Source organism: Cottoperca gobio, chromosome 8 (assembly GCF_900634415.1).
Source record: "Cottoperca gobio chromosome 8, fCotGob3.1, whole genome shotgun sequence".
Taxonomy (NCBI): Eukaryota; Metazoa; Chordata; class Actinopteri; order Perciformes; family Bovichtidae; genus Cottoperca; species Cottoperca gobio.
The window spans coordinates 20,158,830-20,179,403 of record NC_041362.1 but is presented as its reverse complement, the minus strand read 5'-3'; the positions used below and the strand labels follow the sequence as shown (position 1 = coordinate 20,179,403).

Here is a 20,574-nt window from a genome sequence, read left to right as displayed (position 1 = left end):
TGTAGCGTTGTCCGGTGACCAGGAAGAAGATGACCACCACCACCAGCAGCCCACAGCTCAAAACACCAAGCAGCCACCACCACATAGCAGAGGAGTGCAGTGTGCTCACTATACAGCACAGACAGCGGAATGGAGAAGAGGGGAACAAGGAAAACAGCAGAGAGAGTAATCCAAAAAGGAGAAGAGATGAGGTAGAAGTAAAGGGTGAAGAGAAAAGCTTGTAAGAAAAGAAAGAGAGAAAGCTATCCTCTAGCAAGGCTTTCCTTCAAAAAGATCACCAAACTGTCGCGGAGTAGAAGGTTAAAGTGAGGGGTGGAGAGAAGAAAGGAGGAGGATGCATGCGTATTAAAGTCCAAGATATGCAACGCATGACATTTTGGAAATTTTGACTCAAAGAACAGAGCAGATAACATATTCTCCACGGTAAGGACATGAGACTGGGAGAGAAGAGGGGGCTGGTTGTTTATCACTTCAGACTGGTGTACGCATTAAACACCCAATTCTTTGCTCCTTCTAAACTGCCTTAGGGTGACAATTTCTTCAAAAATCCGGCTGTATTACTGAAATCACCGCAGTTCCACTGCATGAAGATGAACAAAGATGCTTTCAGAGCTGAAATGCAGTACATGGGATGTTTGGGCCACTTTGCTTTCTGGGTAATTGGACTAAAGTTCACATATATGTCAAAAAGTATATGACTATTTCTATTAAACCTTGCAGAAGCCATCAGACACAAATATAAGAATGAAGAAATCATAAAGAAGAATTATTAAAATAAATAAATTGGAAAGATGAAAATTAAACAGAATTTAGTGTTAAATTGCAAGGTATATTAGCTAGTTGTGTGAAGCAACAAGTGTCTGTATTAAAGCCACAGGCACTTCAATAAAAGCATCACTGAAGAGACAAATATATACCAAAAAACACAGATTATAGAACAAATTGAAATATTTTAAAGCAGGAAAACACATTTTGAAAAAAGCTTTTGTTAATTTCTTGGTCCAGTGTTTAGCCATGTATCTGATATTTCCTGAAACAATGGTTTCCACAATCTTTTCTACATCATTACACTTTGTAAATTGCTTTGGACAAAATAGTCTAAATGTAATGGAATTACTAGTGCTTTCAAAATTGGCCATATGTTGTGCAATACACTATTTATGTGAAGGTGTTCATTTGCAGCACAGACTTGATAGATAGTGATGTGTCCTCCTGTGTCGAGGCTTTGAAGCGTGTGTCGAGTAATCTAGGAAGATTTGTGAAGCACATAGCGATGCTTGTGTTGATGACGTAAGTGATGACGTACCATGTGACTGATTCATGAACTTGTTCGCGGGTTTGGCGTGCGATTCAAAATATAAGGGGGAGCGAACCGCAATTGAGCCCCCTCACAATTTGTGGACTTGGGACTTTATTGTGCGTTTGACTGCAATCTATTCAAACTTCTTTTCTTGCGATGGAACCAGCAAGCAAGAGATTTTCCCCTGTCTGGGAACATTTTGAGCTGATCTCACCAAATAAGATATGCACATAGTAATAATAACTAGCGTAATACACTGTAAATAAATGTTATGACACAGCGCATCCCTTGTTCTAATGTATTTCTTATTTTCACTAATTTAATATCATTTACTTAATTTTGGCAACAGGAAGGCAGTCCAAACAAATGCAACGGTTTGAGCCGGTTATATACTGCAGAGCTGACGAGGGAAGTGGAGACAGGTGAGCAGGTGTATGAGGGCATCAGGGTGGAAAGATCTGAGGACATCTGGTGGAAAGAAAGAGAATGGCAATGTACAGGTTTGAGGAAATGGGAATGTGGCTGTGGTTTCTATGCACCTGTCCTCCAGGTGTGCATTAGACCACTGGTTCCCAACCTGGGGGTCCAGACCTACACTAGGGGTTGTCAAAGCTTCACAGTGGGTTGTGAGGCCTTCTTGATTATAAAGGGTGTAAGACAACTTTTATAGTTCGCCGTTATCGCAGCATTTCATTAATTTTCTGTGAAGAAGACTAAATTAAATTGTTATTTTTAAAGTTTGGATTATTATTTGCGATAGAAACTTTAAAAAGACATCACAGGATAAGGGCATTAGATAAGGGAGCCTTCTCTTTCTGCTCAACAGCCTCGTCCTGCATCAGAAAAGTCTGCAGTTAAAACAACCAAAGAGCTAATAGAACAATGTCCAAGTGTCAGGGAGAAGAACACACTGAATTTGTCAAAAATAAATTACATTAAATGATTAAAATGAAAACACCTACAGAGAATTGTATTAAAAGTTCCTAAAAATAAGAGGAAAACTGAAATAATCTGCTCAATATGCATCCAAATCGCTCGTTTTACACAATGTCCTGCAGTTATTCACTATTTGGGTTAAATGTTCAGTTTATCAGTTGTTCTGCACTGTTATTGTTAAGCATTGAATATAACATAAAAATAGCCATATTTGTCACGTAACGTTAGTCAGGGGTTGTCAGTTTAAGAAAAACGGTTCGGAACCACTGCAGTAGACAATACTTAGAATAGGAAAATATAAAATGTACATTCTTAACGGTTGTATGGCAAAGTTAAGTTGTGTACATGCTCAAGCAGATTCACACTGGATACTGTGAGGTGTGACCTGACTTCTTGTGCTCTGCCAGTCAGACCATCTTGTTTGTTGTATAACAATGCTTAAACTGCAGTGTCTTGTGAAAGTTGTAAGCACAATGAGAAAAAAGTCTTTGTCTACAGAAAGAAAACACAGAATCAATAGTTTATTCAGCATAGACAGAAGCATGAACAATCATCAGTCCTATAACAACATTAAACATTTCAAGCTCAATTTACTGTCCATATTTAGAGCCATGTGTGACTGTCGAGATTTTGTTCAAGGATTTTATTTAAAATGCAGACTATTGAAGTTAAAGGAGCACTCCACTGATTCGACACATTAAGGCCCTGGGGAGTACTACTCGGCCTGTGAAAACAGTTGTAAAATGATGTCATAGTGATGTCATCAGGATTATTTTGGTTCGGGTTTAGAAAATATGGAGGATGTAATGGAGAGATGCTGCTGAGTTGCCTTATGGGAAATGTAGGATTTAGGGATTTTGGAACTCCACCCATAATAAAAGTCAGGATATCTTCGCCTCTGCTGCTTACATTTTGACCATTTATCTTTTAAATCTCTCTTCGACTTTATGAAAGTGCAACACTAAATCACTGGAGGATCCCTTTAAGGTAACTTTTTTTTACATATCAAATTGAATGCTCTTGTTACGCAACATTTTGGAATGATCCCTTCAAAAGTATACCTTTAGTATACAGTGTATAGTTTTTTAGAAACCCAAATAACTTTAGAGTTATGGTTGTACCTAAATGTTCATCATTAAGTAAAGAAAAATTGTCAAAAATGGTTTTATTGCATTTGTGACATTTTATAGAAAAAGGACACAGTGAGGCTCTGGAATGTCCTCGAGACCAAACACTCCAGAGATCCAAATATAGCTGCCAGACAAATATCTGCTATTTTTCAAGTCACTTTGAAAAACTAGAGCCTAGATATAAATGTCATTTTACAAAGAATGAGCCACTGAAAACGTCTCCTTGGTCTGAGGGTCGCTTATTTGTCAGTATTTGTATTTGACAAACACCTATTTTTCTCATGTATTGCTAAACAATTAATTGTCATCAAAATATTCAGTAGCTGCCACAATAAAATATCTGAGTACAAAAAGCTTTCTGCAGTTGGCACCATGGACAGTGTTGCATGTATAGTGGCCCAAGAGTGCACAACACATTTGAATAGCCAAAGAAAATCTGTTGAAAATGTTCTGAAATGTTGAAGTGCTTCAGTTTTGTCAGGTTTCTGCCCATTCTTTTGTTGTGTTGTTCACTCGTAGGCAACTGTATACATATGTTTACTGATGACATTCTAGAAGTTATCACTAAAGTGTCACATACTGTAAATACAAGGCAGGAATCGCATACCTACTAAATCAGTATCTGTTATATCATTGTGTCTCTACATGTTATCTACAAACTGTTTACAACTGCGTTAATAAATACAACCAATAGGTTTTATTTTGAATTAGAAATACTACAAAAGAAAGTGCAAATTAGGGATAATAGTTGAGTGTTGAACAGAATTACCCTTTCTTATGGAATACAATACTGTAGTAAAATAGAAAACGTTGTACAGAAGCTCTATGTGTGTGTGTGTGTGTGTGTGTGTGTGTGTGTGTGTGTGTGTGTGTGTGTGTGTGTGTGTGTGTGTGTGTGTGTGTGTATGTTTCGATGGGGTTGAAACTACAGTAGGCCTATGTAATGCCTCCACTATCAACCATACTTCGGGTCTTAAGATCTTGGGTAACACTGGCTGTATTCATGATCTGGCTGGGAACTGATCTTATATCTGTGCGTTTGGGTATTATAAGCTTGTAAGTTGCTACATAACATCAGCATTAACTGTTCCACATCTAATAGTTTTGTTTCAACACGTTGTTGTTGTTGGATTGTTTCATGATAACCAAATGTGATTCGCTGGCTGCTCCAGCACCTATAAAATACCAAGGATAGTGGTGGAAGGCAAGTCTTTTACATCAGAGCAAAAACGTTCTATTCAACGAGATACTATACATTCCACACGTTTTTAAGCCATTATGTGGTTGATGAGGTGCAGCATCACTCTATAAAGGCCTTATAACTCCAGAAAGGGGTACAGCAAAATATTTATTTTGCACGTTGTTGCAATATATTTGTTTCTAAAACTGTAGCTGGTGAGCTAACCGCTAATTTGCTAGCCATCTGGGCTGGTGCTAGTCAGTCACAACAACTCTTTAAGATTCCCTATTCACTGTTCTGTTAACTCCAGCTGGCATTTTGTTCACAATAGTAGGCTACACCATTGTATTCAATAAAAAGGGAAAATAAAGTTCTCCGAGCTACACGCTTGCTAACGGTCAGATAGCAAACTCTAGCTTGTTAGCCAAGCTCTGTTGGTAACGGGACAATATGTTCACATATTATTCCAATTGCCTACTGGCCTGTTAGCTAGCTAACACAACCAAAAGAGAGACTATTTTAAGTGAGTCTAAGTTGAAATAGCCACTGTGGCCTGATTAGATGTGATGACAGTACTTACATACAACCAAGTCTCAATTGAAGAATTGTAAATTGATGTGGATATTGTTTGTGTTCAGGGAGTGTGTGTGTGTGTGTGTGTGCGTGCGTGTGCGTGTGTAACTACATATAAATAAAGAACTAGATAAGAAAGGCGTCGATGCTAGCAACACAGACAGAGAACAGATGGACTGTGAGGTTTGCCTGTCGATGCCGGCACTGGATCACACGTAATTTGTCAAGTACATTCTCGAATAAACATTTATTTACCATGAGGAAATCTGTGGCTTCTACATTATTGTGCTTCGGCAACTGAAGTGTTGCATTATTTGAAGTGTTGAAGCTAGTGCTGCTTAGAGTGGGAAACACTGGTTGAATAATGACAATAATAGAAGTCGCCAACATCTTTGTAGATTGAATCCTTTGGGTTTTTGGACTGCCAGGAAAACAAATAAGCAGTTTTAAGATAGACCTGTGGTCTCTTGTAAGTCATGATGGTTGTTTGTCATTATTTTCAACATTTCAAGTCAAATATTTGGTAAGTTAATTGAAAAAACAAATCAGTAGATCAGGTTTTGTTAAGATTCTTTTTTTTCTAGCCCTCATAGCATGGAGATTAAGTGTCATCGGTATCGATCTCTCCGATGTGAAATGTAAACAATGACGATGATCATTTGTAATAAAAGACTAATAAAAAGACTTTGCTCTAAAATCCACACACACACACACACACACACACACACACACACACACACACACACACACACACACACACACACACACACACACACACACAAAGTTCTGACATTCACAACTTCATTTGTCTTTTTCCCCTCCTTTTTCCTGCTCATTCTTGTTTATTTCTATTCCTTCCTGTCCTCCCTGCACAGGAAAAAATATAATCCTGTTTGAATAATGGTTGTGTTATTCACTCACTTTCAAGAGAATATCCTGTAATTTAGCTGATGCTAAACTACTGCTATCGTCTGTGTAAACTTCTTAATCTAAACAAGAACTTCCATCATTTACACAGTGGCATATTTTCGGTGCCATGGTTTTCTTCCGCATGTTTCCTCCCTTCTCTGCCCTCCAAAGCCTCTTTCTAGAAAACCCAGGTGACAGGGACCCACTGGGGGTTTTTAGAAACCGTTTCCAAGGCGGCCTTGGCGGTGCGGTAGGTTTCATCCAGGTTGTCATTGATGATGCTGAGGTCAAAGTAGTGACCACATGCCGCCTGGATTTTAGTGCTCTCATCACATGTCCTCTGCAGCTCTTCATCCTGAAACGGAAAACATGTGACTTTGGTATTGCTGTTCCTTATTGGATTGTTATTGTAATCACAGGCGCTCTTCTTTGAGATTAAGCTGCTTCTTGAGCTGATAATGTTTCTATGTGTATAAACATACCACGAGGGCTTCTTACCGTCAGCGTCTTCGTAACCACCTCTGCCTCTACAGCTGAGTGGTTCATCGCCTTGAGCACCTCAAAGTCTGGAGACTGAAGGAATACCACATAGGGCAAGAACTCCGAGGTCCTCAGCACTTTGAGAGACTAGAAGACAACATGGACACACAAACACATTCAATTTGGAAGAGTGTTATATAATACAACATGAACACATAAAACACATTTGATTTGTCTCAGAGTTTTTAACAGCAGGAGTTTACGGACTTGTGACACAGAATGACTAATTTCTGTTTGTTTATATATTTATTTATTTTTGTATTACTCACTCTGTTAAGCGTCTTTGAGTTATTAGAAAAGCGCTATACAAGTATAATGTATTATTATCAGTGTTTCCCCTACCATTGTCTTGGGGGGGGGGGGGGGGCGTAGCAAAATCCCCCCAAAAAAACCCAAACATCTATGATGTTCCCCTGTTGCAGGGGTGGGGATGTTTCATTCTGGCTTTGAATTCACTTTTCTTTTAAGTTGTGTTTGGGGCATTTTAAAACTAAACCAGTGTGTTGACTTTCTTCTTAATGTTTTTGTGTTGGTACGTGTGCGTACCTGAGGGTTGGCGTCCAGTATGCAGATGCGTCCTGCCTCCACCACCTCATGTATAGAGTCGATCTTGATTCCGTATAGGTTGCCATCGTACTCTCCGTGTTCAAGAAAGCGCCCTTTCTTGATGTCCGCCTCCATCTTGCTGCGGCTGGTGAAGGCGTACATTCGACTCTCGCGATCTTCCTTTTTGGGCTTTCTGGAGGTGTCTGGACAGACGCACAAACCCAGTCATGTACGCACACACATTTAGAAGCTTTTAGTTAAAAAAAAAAATCAGTTTCTCTCTATCAGTTTGTTCCTGCTCTTAATTAAAACTATATAATGGTTACACAGAAATCTTAGAGATTACAACCTTAATATGTCTAGCAATAGACTTCTTTAATATATCACATTTCATACATGGAATGGTGGTGCCAAAGAGGAGTGGATCCCTCAGTAGAAGCTTGTTCTTCAGTCTCCGCCGCCCCACACCCTGGGAACCAATCAAAATCAGAGTTTTCCTCTTGAAAGGCGGGACCTTGGCCACCTCCTCGTAGAGCAATATCTCATGTCTGTCGAACTCTGAGAGAGGAAGAAAGAGAGGAAGGATTAAAGGATGGAAAGTAGAATTGTCCCTGTTCTATAGGGGGGAAATATAATAGCAAGGACTATATGTTAGGACATCATTTAACTACAGAGCCAAACAAATAATACCACGTTTTACAGCACAAACGTTGTTACCTGCATTTTTGGTGGTCACATACATCATTTTCTTTTTCTTCTTCCCTCCAACACCAGTACAGAGATTTCCTGTCACATAAATGGGACATGGTGTTAGTCAAGGCACTGAATTGATTATCATCATTCATGCATTCTTTGTGGTTATGTGCCAAACTATTTATTGGTTTGGACAATTTCCACAGCAACCAGTGGGAAGGATGTTAACATACCCAACCAAGTTATCTAGTTTCACATCTGACATTGCCTTCAAAGTTGGTGGTTATAATTAGCATGATGAATTGGAAAAACATGACTCTCACATCTCTGTCCATTGCTGCCATCTTCTACAACCCACTATCATCTTAATATTCTTTCAAGTCTACAGCTTCTGTAGATGCATATTACTTGTTTTACAGTTTTTAGACTAAACTCACTTCAGAGCAGGAACATTCGGAGTTTGGGGAATTAGGAAATTTAGAAATTGCGTTTATTAAAACCACTGGTACTTGAAACTTACATGATATTTATATGCATAAATGGCATTTCACAGCCAGATAGCAATGGAAAACAGCAAAAGACTGAAATCGAGAACAGTGGCACATACAGTAAAGCAGGCATCCCAGTAGTAGAACATAGCTAGTTGCTAAATACACAGGCTACAGCTTTAACTCTCAAGTAAACTGTATTTGCCTAAATCCCACTTCAAGCTGTAAAGGGCTTTTAATGGTCATCACCCAATGCCTGAAAAAAACTATTCAAATGTACTGTATCTTTATTCTGCAATATGTCCCTGTCATCATCACATTCATCATTTTATTGATAAGTACTTTCTTTTCTTTGTTCTCATTACTCTTTCTTTCCAGTTACCTGCTGGTGGCAGTTCCACATCTCTCTTGACAAACGCTTTCCTCTTCTCCTCCAGCATCTGACTGGGGATCAGCCCCGCGCTGCCACCCTCCACATGACGGGCCTGTATAACACACAGAATACACATTCATAACAAAAACACTAAGGGTCCTTTGGTTTTATTACATTTTAGTCTAAAGTAAATTAGAATTTAACTGCCTGCAGTATAATCAGCAGCACAAAAGAAGTGTAAATGTGTGCATGTTGTTTTTGTACTCCACCTGCCACCAGTTGACGTCATCCTGGTTGACTATCTGCAGGATGTCTCCTGTCTCAAACCTTAAGCCTGCCTCCTTACATGGAATCAGGTTGTCGTTGGCCGGGTCGTAGTCATAGTGACATTTAAAGAACACCTGGAGAAACAGATTCAGACGGACATGTCCTCAACGGTGCATTTGACAACGTATGTTATTTATTTAATATTATTTCATAAGCCACTGTCCCCATCAACAGTTATGAATAGTAGTATGACCACATGCGTCCACTCTATGTGTTTGTATCTGTCACCTGTCTTGGAGGTATGGGTTCATGGTAGCTGGGCAGTATCTTCAGAACTACACTTCCACTGGTTGCTTGCAGCTCCTCTTGCAGCACCCTGGCATCCTGGCCCACCTCTCGTCCATTCACCTGCCAACACATCGGATAGAAGAGCGTTTCTGAATCAACACGTTAATAACCAGGTTAATGGACCTGTAATGGAAGATGATAGCTAACCAAGGAGTTCACAAATATCACAAGAGCTTGGTGAGCCAAAATAAATAAATAAAAGGTCTCAGAACAGAGCCTTGAGGTACTCCACTGTTAGGATCAGAAAGAATAAGCATTTGTGTATTGTTTTTACCAGGCTGTTTCCCGCTGATTCCAGTGCTCCTCATTTTACGAATGAAGAAAGCGAATAAGCTCTTTTTCCAAAAACTGTTCCTTTAAGAGACACTTTAGTTGGGGACAGTGTTACTGGAAAGCTCAAAACTTTGGTTTCAAAAGTCAAGGAAAAACTACTGGAATTTTAAGATACTTCTACCATTAATCAAAAGAATGGATGGGGTCAGTGAGGTCATACCTACGTAACAGTCTTCCTTACCTCTTTGATTATATCTCCGACATGCAGCAGTCCTTGCTGGTCTATCATCCCTCCATGGAGGATGCGGGCTATAATCAGCTCACCTCCCTCCACCTTGAACGTCACACCCTGCAACACAATTAACGTAGACCATTGTTTCTATCATCATTGATAATAAAATCAGCTACAGCAGTAATTAAATCCAAACGTAATATGACCTACTGTTGTTTACTGTTTTACTAAAAGCACAACATACAGGAATCAGGATGGGACTCAGTTTTAATTTTTTTTATTAAATGCTTTACAAACATTAAGAGTGCTTGAACTCTGCTGTGTCTACTGTGTTTAAGCTTTAATGTTACCTACCAGGTGCTCTCCGGCCACTTTGCGTATTCCCACCATGCGGATTGCATCAGGTGGCGGGTGCAGGTTGTGCTCCTCCTGCTCATGATCCACAAAATCACATGGGCTGGGCGGTGGGCTATCACATGTCTGGGACGCCACTGAATCATGAGTCTCAAGTAGAGACTGTTAACCCAAAGAAGAAATTTGATGTTAGATATCACAATATTGATATTTAATGTCACAATATCTATAGTTTTTTTGTTTTTTAACTGTGTGGAGAGAAAACTTTCCTGTGTGCAAAGATTTGCAAACAAACAATTTTATCATCAGATTCAACAAAACAACCAAAATTATTCAATCATTTAGATTATATTTGCCACATGTACAGTATATCTCAAAAGTGAGTACACCCTTTAGATTTTTGCAAATATTCTGTTATATCCTTTCAGGGGATAACATTATCCTACTGAAACTTTGATATAACTTAAAGTAGTCAGTGTGCTGCTTGAATAACAGTATAGATTTATTGTCCTTTGAAAATTACTCAGTACACAGCTGTTAATGTCTAAACAGCTGGCAACAAAAGTGAGTACACCCCATAGTGAACATGTCCTAATTGTGCCCAATGATGTTGTTTTCCCGCCCTGGTGTCAAGTGACTCGTTAGTGTTACAAGGATTCAGGTGTAAATGATAAGCAGGGCTGTTAAATTTGGTGTTTTGGGCACAATTCTCTCTGAATGCTGGACAACATGGCACCTCATGGCAAGGAACTCTCTGAGCGGCTGAAAAAAAGGATTATTGCGCTTCACAAAGATGGCCTTGGCTATAAGAAGATTGCCAACACCATGAAAATGAGTTGCAGCACAGTGGCTAAGATCATACAGCAGGTTTTCCAGGACAGGTTCCACTCGGAACAGGCCTCGCCAGGGTCGACCAAAGAAGTTGAGTCCACGTGCTCAGCGTCATATCCAGAGGTTGGTTTCCAAAAATAGACGTGCGAGTGCTTCCAGCATTGCTGCAGAGGTTGCAGAAGTGGGATGTCAGCCTGTCAGTGCCCAGACCATACGCCGCACACTGCATCAAATCGGTTTGTATGGCCGTCGCCCCAGACAGAAGCCCCTTCTGAAACCGATGCATAAGAAAGCCCGCAAAGAGTTTGCTGAAGACAATGAATCCAAGAACATGAGTTACTGGAACCATGTCCTGTGGTCTGATGAGACCAAAATAAACCTGTTTGGGTCAGATGGTGTCCGGCGTGTGTGGCAGCACCCTGGTGAGGAGTACCAAGACAAATGTGTTTTGCCTACAGTCAAGCATGGTGGTGGCAGCATCATGGTCTGGGGCTGCATGAGTGCTGCCGGCACTGGGGAGCTGCATTTCATTGAGGGACACATGAATTCCAATATATACTGTGACATCCTGCAGCAGAGCATGATCCCCTCTCTTCGGAAACTGGGCCGTAGGGCAGTTTTCCAACATGATAATGACCCTAAACACACCTCCAAGATGACAACGGCCTTGCTGAAGAAGCTGAAGGTTAAGGTGATGGACTGGCCAAGTATGTCTCCAGACCTAAACCCAATTGAGCACATGTGGGGCATCCTCAAGAGGAAGGTGGAGGAGTGCAAGGTGTCCAACATCCGTGCGCTCCGTGATGTCGTCGTGGAGGAGTGGAAGAAGATTCCAGAAGCAACCTGTGCAGCTCTGGTGAATTCCATGCCCAGGAGGGTTAAAGCAGTGCTAGATACAATGGTGGTCACACAAAATATTGACACTTTGGGCACAATTAGGACATGTTCACTATGGGGTGTACTCACTTTTGTTGCCAGCTGTTTAGACATTAACAGCTGTGTACTGAGTAATTTTCAAAGGACAATAAATCTATACTGTTATTCAAGCAGCACACTGACTACTTTAAGTTATATCAAAGTTTCAGTAGGATAATGTTATCCCCTGAAAGGATATAACAGAATATTTGCAAAAATCTAAAGGGTGTACTCACTTTTGAGATATACTGTATATGTGTATGTTCATCACCTGGAAGTGAGGCTGTGTGAGTATGCGGGTGAGCTCAGCTGCTGTGTCGGAGTGGGGTGTGAAGGGGTCCAGCTCACTGAGGATCTCCTGCAGGAGCTCCACGTTGTTGTCCCTCACTGGCGACGGACGAGGCTCCTGCAGGCTCTCCTCTCGCTCCTTAGACAAAGACACACATATACAACAACATGATACACATGTGTCTTTACAAGTATATGCACATTAACAGACGCACATATGACTGGTGAGTCTACTTTAATAATTGATGTAATCAAAAGGGTGTATGTGTGTGTATACCACACCAGAGGACTCTCCATGATGCCTTTGAGGTAGATGAGGTCCAGGTCATTGGCTGTGGTGGAGCTGGTGGTGCTGTCGCTCATCGCGTCCATCACCTGGAGCACTATAACACACACACACGGAAAATGAGAAAGAGCTTTTCTGGCTAAACTGTAGGACTGCTTTAAATGAATGCCAAGCATGATACATAATTATCTTTTTTGCCTTATTTATACTCACTGATGTAGCTGAGTGACCTCTGATAATTATAGGTGGAATCATTATTGTGATCAAAGTCTCTCTCTCTCTCTCTCTCTCTCTCTCTCTCTCTCTCTCTCTCTCTCTCTCTCTCTCTCTCTCTCTCTCTCTCTCTCTCTCTCTCTCTCTCTCTCTCTCTCTCTCTCTCTCTCTCTCTCTCTCTCTCTCTCTCTCTCTCTCTCTCTCTCTCTCTCATGTATATATCAATAAATTAAAAGTTAATTCGTTTTGGCCACAGGTTAAATGCTGTTATTGCAATAATAAGTTGTAAGTATTAATCTTCATCATCTAGATATATTTGTATTTGTTTTCACTAAGGGTGCTCCGATCCGGATTTCTTGGGCTGATGACCGATTGCTGGAAGCAGCCTGACCACGGGATCTATTTAAAGCCTTCTTTCTATTGTGTAGCATTATTTATTTATTTACCTAGCCTATTCCTAACAACATTGTATATTAAGTATTACAATTAAGAGATGACAAAGTATCATGAATTGACGACTGATTATTTATTAGCAGGCAACATGTGCAACATTTTTACTCTCTCTAAGAGGCACGCTCTCTCAATGACCCCCCCATTCCATATCCATACCTTTTATTCAGAACAGCGAGGCGGAATACCGGCGCAACAATCCCACCTTGAAAACACAACTCACTACTTTGGTGAAGCCATTTAGTGGCATGCTGAGAAGTTGTCTGTTTGGCATCATCTGATCGGCGCTTCGAGAGACCAGCGATTAAACTATTTAGAATGAATATTGGCCGATAAACACTCTTGGTTTTTACCCATTTAAGAGCCCTTTTGTAAATTGGATGTGAGGGGGGGGGGGGCTAAACAAAGAAAACATAGTCAATTGTTGATAGGGTTAATGAGGAGGAAGGTGTCTGGTCTCACCAGGCTCTGTCCTGGTGGAGGCCACAGGCATGGTACCGCTTCAGTCAATCTGAGAGAGAGAGAGAGAGAGAGAGAGAGATTTTTCAAAAAACACTTTATTTACAAAAATAAATGTAAACTCACAAACAGTTTACAAATAAAGTGCAAAGAAAATCCTTTTCTGTTTTAAAATACATATCCCTATATATACACATATACACACACACACGGAAAACAGTCTCGCAGAGATTACAAAAGGGAGGTGAGGTTTATATAAAATCCTCCACTGTGGACCCGGTCCGCTTTCTCCACCAAGTCTGTTGCTCCACACAGTGGAGCGTCTGCTGCACAGGCCCTTTCTGTTGATGCTTTTGACACAGTTAGTATAAAACGTTTTTTTGTCGGCTCTGTGCAGCGACAGTTTTTCCGGATTAATGACCTTGAGCAGGGGGCCGGTCAGTTCTCCCAGCCCTGGGCTCAGGTAGACTTCAGGAAAGGGGTCCGCTGGGTCAGGATCAGCCTCTCCCTGGCTGTATGTGGTTAGGAGGGTCCTCTCTTCTCCAGTGAGCCTCTGGCTCCAGAGCTGCAGGATTCTTTGAGCCACCCGGACAGAGTTCAGACCCAGCAGAGAGCCCAGGGCCCGGGCATCATTCAGCGCCGGCCCCACTACATCCACCAGCTGCTTCAGGGACAGGGTCTTGGACCTGCACAAAGGCACCATCAGGCCGGGTGTGACGCTGCTGCTGATGTCCAGCCTGGCTCCGTGGATCAGTGGCTCCTTCAACAACCAGTACAGAGAGTCAGAATATGGGCTCCTTTAATGTTTAAAAAGGACCCAACACTTAAAAACACCCTGATAAAATGGAGGCAGCCCACTCAATTTACATTTTTTAGAATCAGTTAAAAACAGAGCAGTATCCAGCCCCAGGTTACTCACGCGTCTGAGGATACAGCTGGCCACGTCTCTCCAAACCAAAGCAGCCAATTTTGCCATTAAAACCCGGTAAAAACAGACCTTGCAAATTGGAGAGATTTTCTGAGGAGAGGTTCAAGGGAGAGTGCATAGAGCATTCCTGACAGAGCACATCCCTGCCGGACCCCTCTACACACTCTAAAAGGAGCACACAGATTACCATTGAACTTCAGCACACTCTCAACTTCACTGTACATTACCTTGATCTTAGCTATGAAACCAGGGCTGAACCCAAACTTCTCCATCACTTTCCAGAGGAAGTTGTGCTCAACCCGGTCGAAAGCTTTTTCCTGATCTAGAGAAATCAGACCAGTATTAATGTCCAATGAGCTGGAGACCTCCAATACATCCTGAATTAGGCAAACATTGTCTACCATGGACCTGCCATACCAAGGTGTGGAACAGAAGCTGAATTGTCAAACGCTGAGTCAAGTACTGTCATTTTCCTGATTAGTGACCCTGTGTTATAGCTGTTATTTGAACAGGGTCTTGTAAGAAAAGGATGTGGAGCTCACATTGGGGTCCACCTGTCGCTGTTTTAATGTATGGCATTCCCAGGGAGCTACAGTATTAACTCACATGTCACATTCACAGTAGGTCTGGTCCCGGTAGATGACCTGCTCCATAGCCCTCCCAAGCCTGGTGGCCAGCGCCTTGGATAGAAGCTTGTAATCCACACACAGCAAAGACACAGGACGCCAGTTACCGATGTCCTGCAGGTTTCCTTTCTTAGGCAGAAGTGTTATTACTGCCCTACGGCAGGACATCGGCATGGAACTAGAGGCCAGACTCTCGTTAAAAACATCTAGGACATCTGTTCCTAAGATGTCCCAGAATTCCTTAAAAAACTCAACTGTGAGGCCGTCGATACCGGGAGCTCGCCGTCCCTGCATACCCTGCAGGGCTGCCTTTAACTCCCACATACTCAACGGACCCTCGAGCTGTGAGTTGGTCTCCTCAGAGACCTGAGGTAGTGCATCACATAACTCCTCTAAAATTGTTTCCTCTTCCCTATACTCACTCAAGTATAGGGAGGAATAAAAGCTCACAGCTCACCTTCTTATCTGGCTTGGTTCCATTATTTCTTGCCCTGTGTCTGAGAGCAGTGAGTGGATTACCCTCTTCTGTGCGTTCTTTTTCTCCAGGCCGAAGAAGAAGCTAGAGGGAGCTTCCACCTCGGTGACGTTTTGAAACCGGGACCGGACCCGTGCACCCTGTACTTTAACGTCTAGCAGGTCGGCTAGAGCCATTTTCTTAATTTTGAGGATTTCAATATATCCTCGATCTCCTGTGGACTCACTAATTATTTCTAGTTCCACTATATCACCCTCCAGGTCTTTCATAGATCTGGTGATGTCTTGTGTGACATTGACATTGGGGATGTCGCTGCTGTCTGAGATACACTCCTCTTCACTTGTACTTTCATCCGCCTGCCCCGCCTTTCTTAATGCCTGTCCCGCATCCCCAACTTTGCAGTTTTGTTTTTTCCCACTTCATGCATTATTTGTTTTTCTCCTGCGTTTTGAAGCGGCCTTTTGTTTTACCTCTAATGTTGTCACTTCCTCCTCCATCTCTGCCTCCTCGACCTGTTCGCCCCATGTCATCTTTTCAACTGTATCATTATTCTGTACTTCACATCACATCACCACCTGCCTCATTCACCAGGTCAGACACAGCAGTGGCGCGGCGCTGCGAGGTTCGCGGAGCCGCCACAGGCCACCCAGTCGAAGCTATCACATCTGTAACAGCAGCCACCGCCAGGGGGGGTCACTCACCACCACCCTGCGGTAAGATCCCCCCCTCAGCAGCAGCCACCTGTCGCTCGACTACAACCGGCGCAGCCGTGGACGGCACCGGCGCAGCCGTGGTCGGCAGACGGAGCTGGCTCCCCGCTCCTCGGACAGGCTCTCGCGGTGTGTCCCTCCTCTCCGCAACCAAAATACTTCATACCTGTCTCGATGACACGGTTCACCTTCTCCAGCTGGTCCAGGAAAATGACAACGGCGCTGTTCATCCGCGCCAGTGATTTTATACTGCCATGTCCGACCTTTTCCCCCACAGCTAAATCTACATCTTCTATGCTACACGGGAAGCCGGCTGAGATCTTCATACCGTGCTTCCTCGTCAGCTTGGTGAATTCCCCATTTACCATGGCGTCAGACGCCGACTGGCGAGACACCGGCAAGGGAAAACCCCACAAACACCCCAACTACCACACCCAAACTCACCAAAAGTAAAAGTAAATCAAACTATCACCAATAAATTGTAAATGAAATCCCATTACAAAACCAAAAATATCAAAAATATTGAAAACGAAAACCCACACACAAACTGTGAGAGAGAGAGAATGTAATGTTGTAATGTTTACATTAGTTTAGACAAAATATTTTTGTCCCAACATTTTAAGTATGCACTCCTTTGGTGAAATTAAAGGAATATTTAGACATTTTGGAAATTGCCTTTTGGCTTTCTTGCTGAGAGAAAGGAAGTAAACGAACACTGAGCCTTTCATGAACTGGAGGAACCCTTAAGCAGGACATGTAACCCTCACTCTGCTCGAGTGCAGCTATTGCACTCAACAAGGTTAAATAAATACTCCCATGTTGAAGGAAATACAGTTAAGAGGGTGGTTAGTTCATAGGAGTTTATAGAATAATACGCTTATTCATTTAGAGTTAGATGAGAAGATCTCATTATGTTAGAACCCTAAATATGAAGCTGCAGCCGGCAGCAGTGTGTGTGCATGCATGATTGTATTTTCACCCTACAGCAGTTGCATGCGAACTCCTCCTTCTCCCACCACAACATGGCGCAACAAACACACTCATACAGCAGGCAGTGACGTCAGCAATGGAGGGCGGAGTACCAGCGATTGTTCTGGAATTGAGCATCCATAGCAAAGGAGCAAGAGAGAGAGAGATGGAAAAGTGAGGAGTGAACGAGGGAGAGGGGAGGGAAATGTGGGCGTAACTAATCTATACATTGCCATGACAACAGACACAATACATTGGAAATTTGGGGAGGGAGCGGAGAACAAAGAGGCACTCACCATTCAACTATAAATTAAATCCCTTCCATTTCGAAGGTTCAAAGTTTAATTTCCGAGCCACCTGCTCCAAAGAAATAGGGTGCAGCATTTTACCTCTAAACTGGGTCCATACAATATGTGATGTTTAGATTTTAGTTGTAGTAGTTTGGCATATTTATTGTATTATAATGTATTCTTCATATTGTGTTTTGCATTTACGCCTGTGTAATGCCTGTCAGTCAGTCAGTTAGTGAGCAAGAATACCAAAATTCATCCAAACTGCTGAAACTCTGATCTCTGGTCAGAAAACTCTGCTGTCTGATAATCTTCACGTGGAGCTGATCATCTGTGTTTACTGGGCACTGATGTTAACCGGGGCTGTAGTCTGTGTAACGTTACATTAGTTTGTTTATTGGACTAAATCCAAAGTGGCAGAACTTGAAAACGACCCTCATATTCGTCTCATCTTCCCGGTGGCGGCGCAGCCAGGAGAGCAGCCCGCCGGGGAGGAGAGAGGTCGGCAGAGCCGGCACTTGGCAGCCGCCTCCTTCAGATGGAGCCCCAGTCAGCAGCCGGAGAGCTGACTTGAGCTCAGCCCGAACGAGCCCCAGCCCTGAAGTCACAGCGGGCTGCTAGACCTGTGTAACAGCAGCAACGGGGAGTCTGCGGTTCCCCGCTGCTGTCGCTGAACTCAAACTAACTGCTAACTGAAGCTACGCTGTTTCCCGACAGCTGTACACTCAGTAAAACAGGCAGCTGTGAGGACAAAGAGAGGTGGCTCTGATTCCACTGCCACTTTGAATGTAAACCAATAAACAAACTATAAAACAAATATTGAGTTTGCCCAACTCTGCTTTTATTAAATAAGGGAAGGTCTCCTCTCATTTGGAACTTACATAAAGTTTTAACTTGTTTGGCAGGTACAACTGCGTCACAGTCTATCTCCCGTTCACTGTGACTCTCATCCATATGTTCTCATCTTCTTCTTCTGTGTTATTGTTCCCGTTTTCTTCTTCTGTGTGTTTACTGGCGGATAATGTTTTTCAGCTAAAGTTAAACATAATACTGCCACCTGCTCTACCGGAGGCCACTTTACCACTGTACACTTTTTTAAATTAGGCCTTTTTTTTTTGGTTAAAAATACGGGATAATTACGGGAAAATATTTAAACGGGAGGAAACGGTATATAGTTTTACTCCATTTAATGACATGTTTTATGTGTATGTATATGTTAAATGTATATGCATATCCACTTTTCACTTAACGGGGAACCAAATAAACAAGTCAATGTTGGTGAAAATAATATACAGAACTGTAGGAGAGCAATAGATAAGAGGAGAAAAAGCTTGCTGAGCTACTATTTACCTGATCTGCAAAAATAGCCAAACATACACAAACTAGTGGCTGATCTCACCCTGCTGCGAGCCCCATCTGCTACCCTCTTCCTCCTGCCTCTCCTCTGCTCATACCTTTCTTCCTCTACTCGCTTTCCCTCCTCCTCACTTGTCTCCTTCTCCTATTCTCACCCTCAACATCAACAAATCCCCCATTGCCCCCTCTTCTCTCCCTTTATACTTTCCCTTGCTGACGTCCCCCCTAATGTTCCCTCTTTAATCTCCTCTCCTTCTCCCTCCATTACTCCCATATTTATTACCCCTCCTCCATCCCTGCCCCTCCTCCCCCCGTCTCCCACCATCATCCATCTGCTCAGATGCTCAAATATGTACAGAAACAAATCTTGCCACACACACACGTACACAATTACATCTTGCAAAGTCTTGTAAACATAACTTGGGTTTAACTGTTGTTGCCCTCCATGGGAACTATTTGTTTTTAAAGGATGTATGGAATAAGTTGCCTTGATTTGAAGACACAATCCTATACTTTCCCTCCATATTTCCTAAATAGTTTACATAATAATCTTCAGGTAATATATGTAGGGTGTGTGTTTGTGTCTGAGTGGGTAGGGGGTGTCAAGTGCATGGTCACCAGCTGAACCCCATAAACTGTGTTTCATAGACTGTTCTCTTTATTAAACCTTTTTAAATGTCAACTAGTGTATTATTAGCATTACTCATAGTGTATCCCCCACCAAATATGCATGTAGGTACAGGGTCTTCTAATTAGTCTCAGGGGTCACATATAACAAAGCATGACACACACACACACACACACACACACACACACACACACACACACACACACACACACACACACACACACACACACACACACACACAAAGGCTGCCCGAAAAACAAAATGCTAAAAAAACAACACAATTTGGCTATACATTAATTACTCCGGATAGTACTACTATGTGCATTACCAACATTCACGCGCCCGCACGCACGCACGCACGCACCATTATCAAGTCAGTCCATTCAACGTTAGCGGCTCTCTTAGAGTAAACGAGCCTCAGTGGGAGGAAAAGGAAAAAGCTAAATGTGGAAACCATAAGCTAACAGCGAGTGCAATAGATGTGAATAAAATGCCGTTCACCTACCTTTCAACACAATGATATAGGCCGCTTCACGCTGTCTGTGATGTCTCGTGCGCTTCTTGTTGTCGTCTGGCTTCTTTAGCCATCAAGACAGACGGTGTCACTGGCAGCAGAAAAATGCTAATGACTTCCGAGAGATTTCAGAATAAAACGCTTTTGGCAAATATATAGGACATTTCAATTACAAAACAACTAATGTTAAACTGTTATTGTTAAGGACATGAACTAGAATGCACCTTTAAGAACTAAACTATATGATATGCACCATGAAGTAGGTGGGAGTTTAACATGTTTAACATATATTTTTGCAGACTGATTTGACATATTTCCGGTCAAATTCTACATATTCCAGGGATTTTTTTTACAGGTATAGATCGTATCGATGCGGTACATTATTAAGGAGTATTAAAGGGCCAGCGCATTATTTTTGTTTGTTTCTCTGCCTTAAAAAAACACCAAAGCTAAGGTGTTTTTTATATAACACAGAATCACAGATTGGACTGGAG

The 20,574-nt window shown here is 42.1% G+C and overlaps 1 protein-coding gene across 2 annotated transcripts; it reads right to left on the bottom strand.

Moving 5' to 3' along the window:
* Nucleotides 1-2,729: 2,729 nt before the first annotated feature.
* mpp2a (MAGUK p55 scaffold protein 2a) lies at nucleotides 2,730-20,198 on the bottom strand. Of its 2 annotated transcripts, XM_029438338.1 has the most exons (14): nucleotides 20,072-20,198; nucleotides 13,588-13,636; nucleotides 12,459-12,559; nucleotides 12,160-12,315; nucleotides 10,143-10,304; nucleotides 9,798-9,905; nucleotides 9,224-9,343; nucleotides 8,938-9,069; nucleotides 8,678-8,780; nucleotides 7,832-7,900; nucleotides 7,511-7,672; nucleotides 7,115-7,317; nucleotides 6,527-6,655; nucleotides 2,730-6,383 (listed from the first exon to the last, which is right to left on the bottom strand). In XM_029438338.1, the coding sequence occupies exons 2-14, from the start codon at nucleotides 13,616-13,618 to the stop codon at nucleotides 6,207-6,209; spliced, it is 1,653 nt and encodes a 550-aa protein (XP_029294198.1). In that variant the 5' UTR covers nucleotides 13,619-13,636; nucleotides 20,072-20,198; the 3' UTR covers nucleotides 2,730-6,206. The 2 variants fall into 2 exon arrangements, with proteins under 2 accessions (XP_029294198.1, XP_029294199.1); XM_029438339.1 differs by lacking the exon at nucleotides 13,588-13,636 and having other exon boundaries at nucleotides 20,072-20,165.
* Between the last annotated feature and the right edge of the window lie 376 nt (nucleotides 20,199-20,574).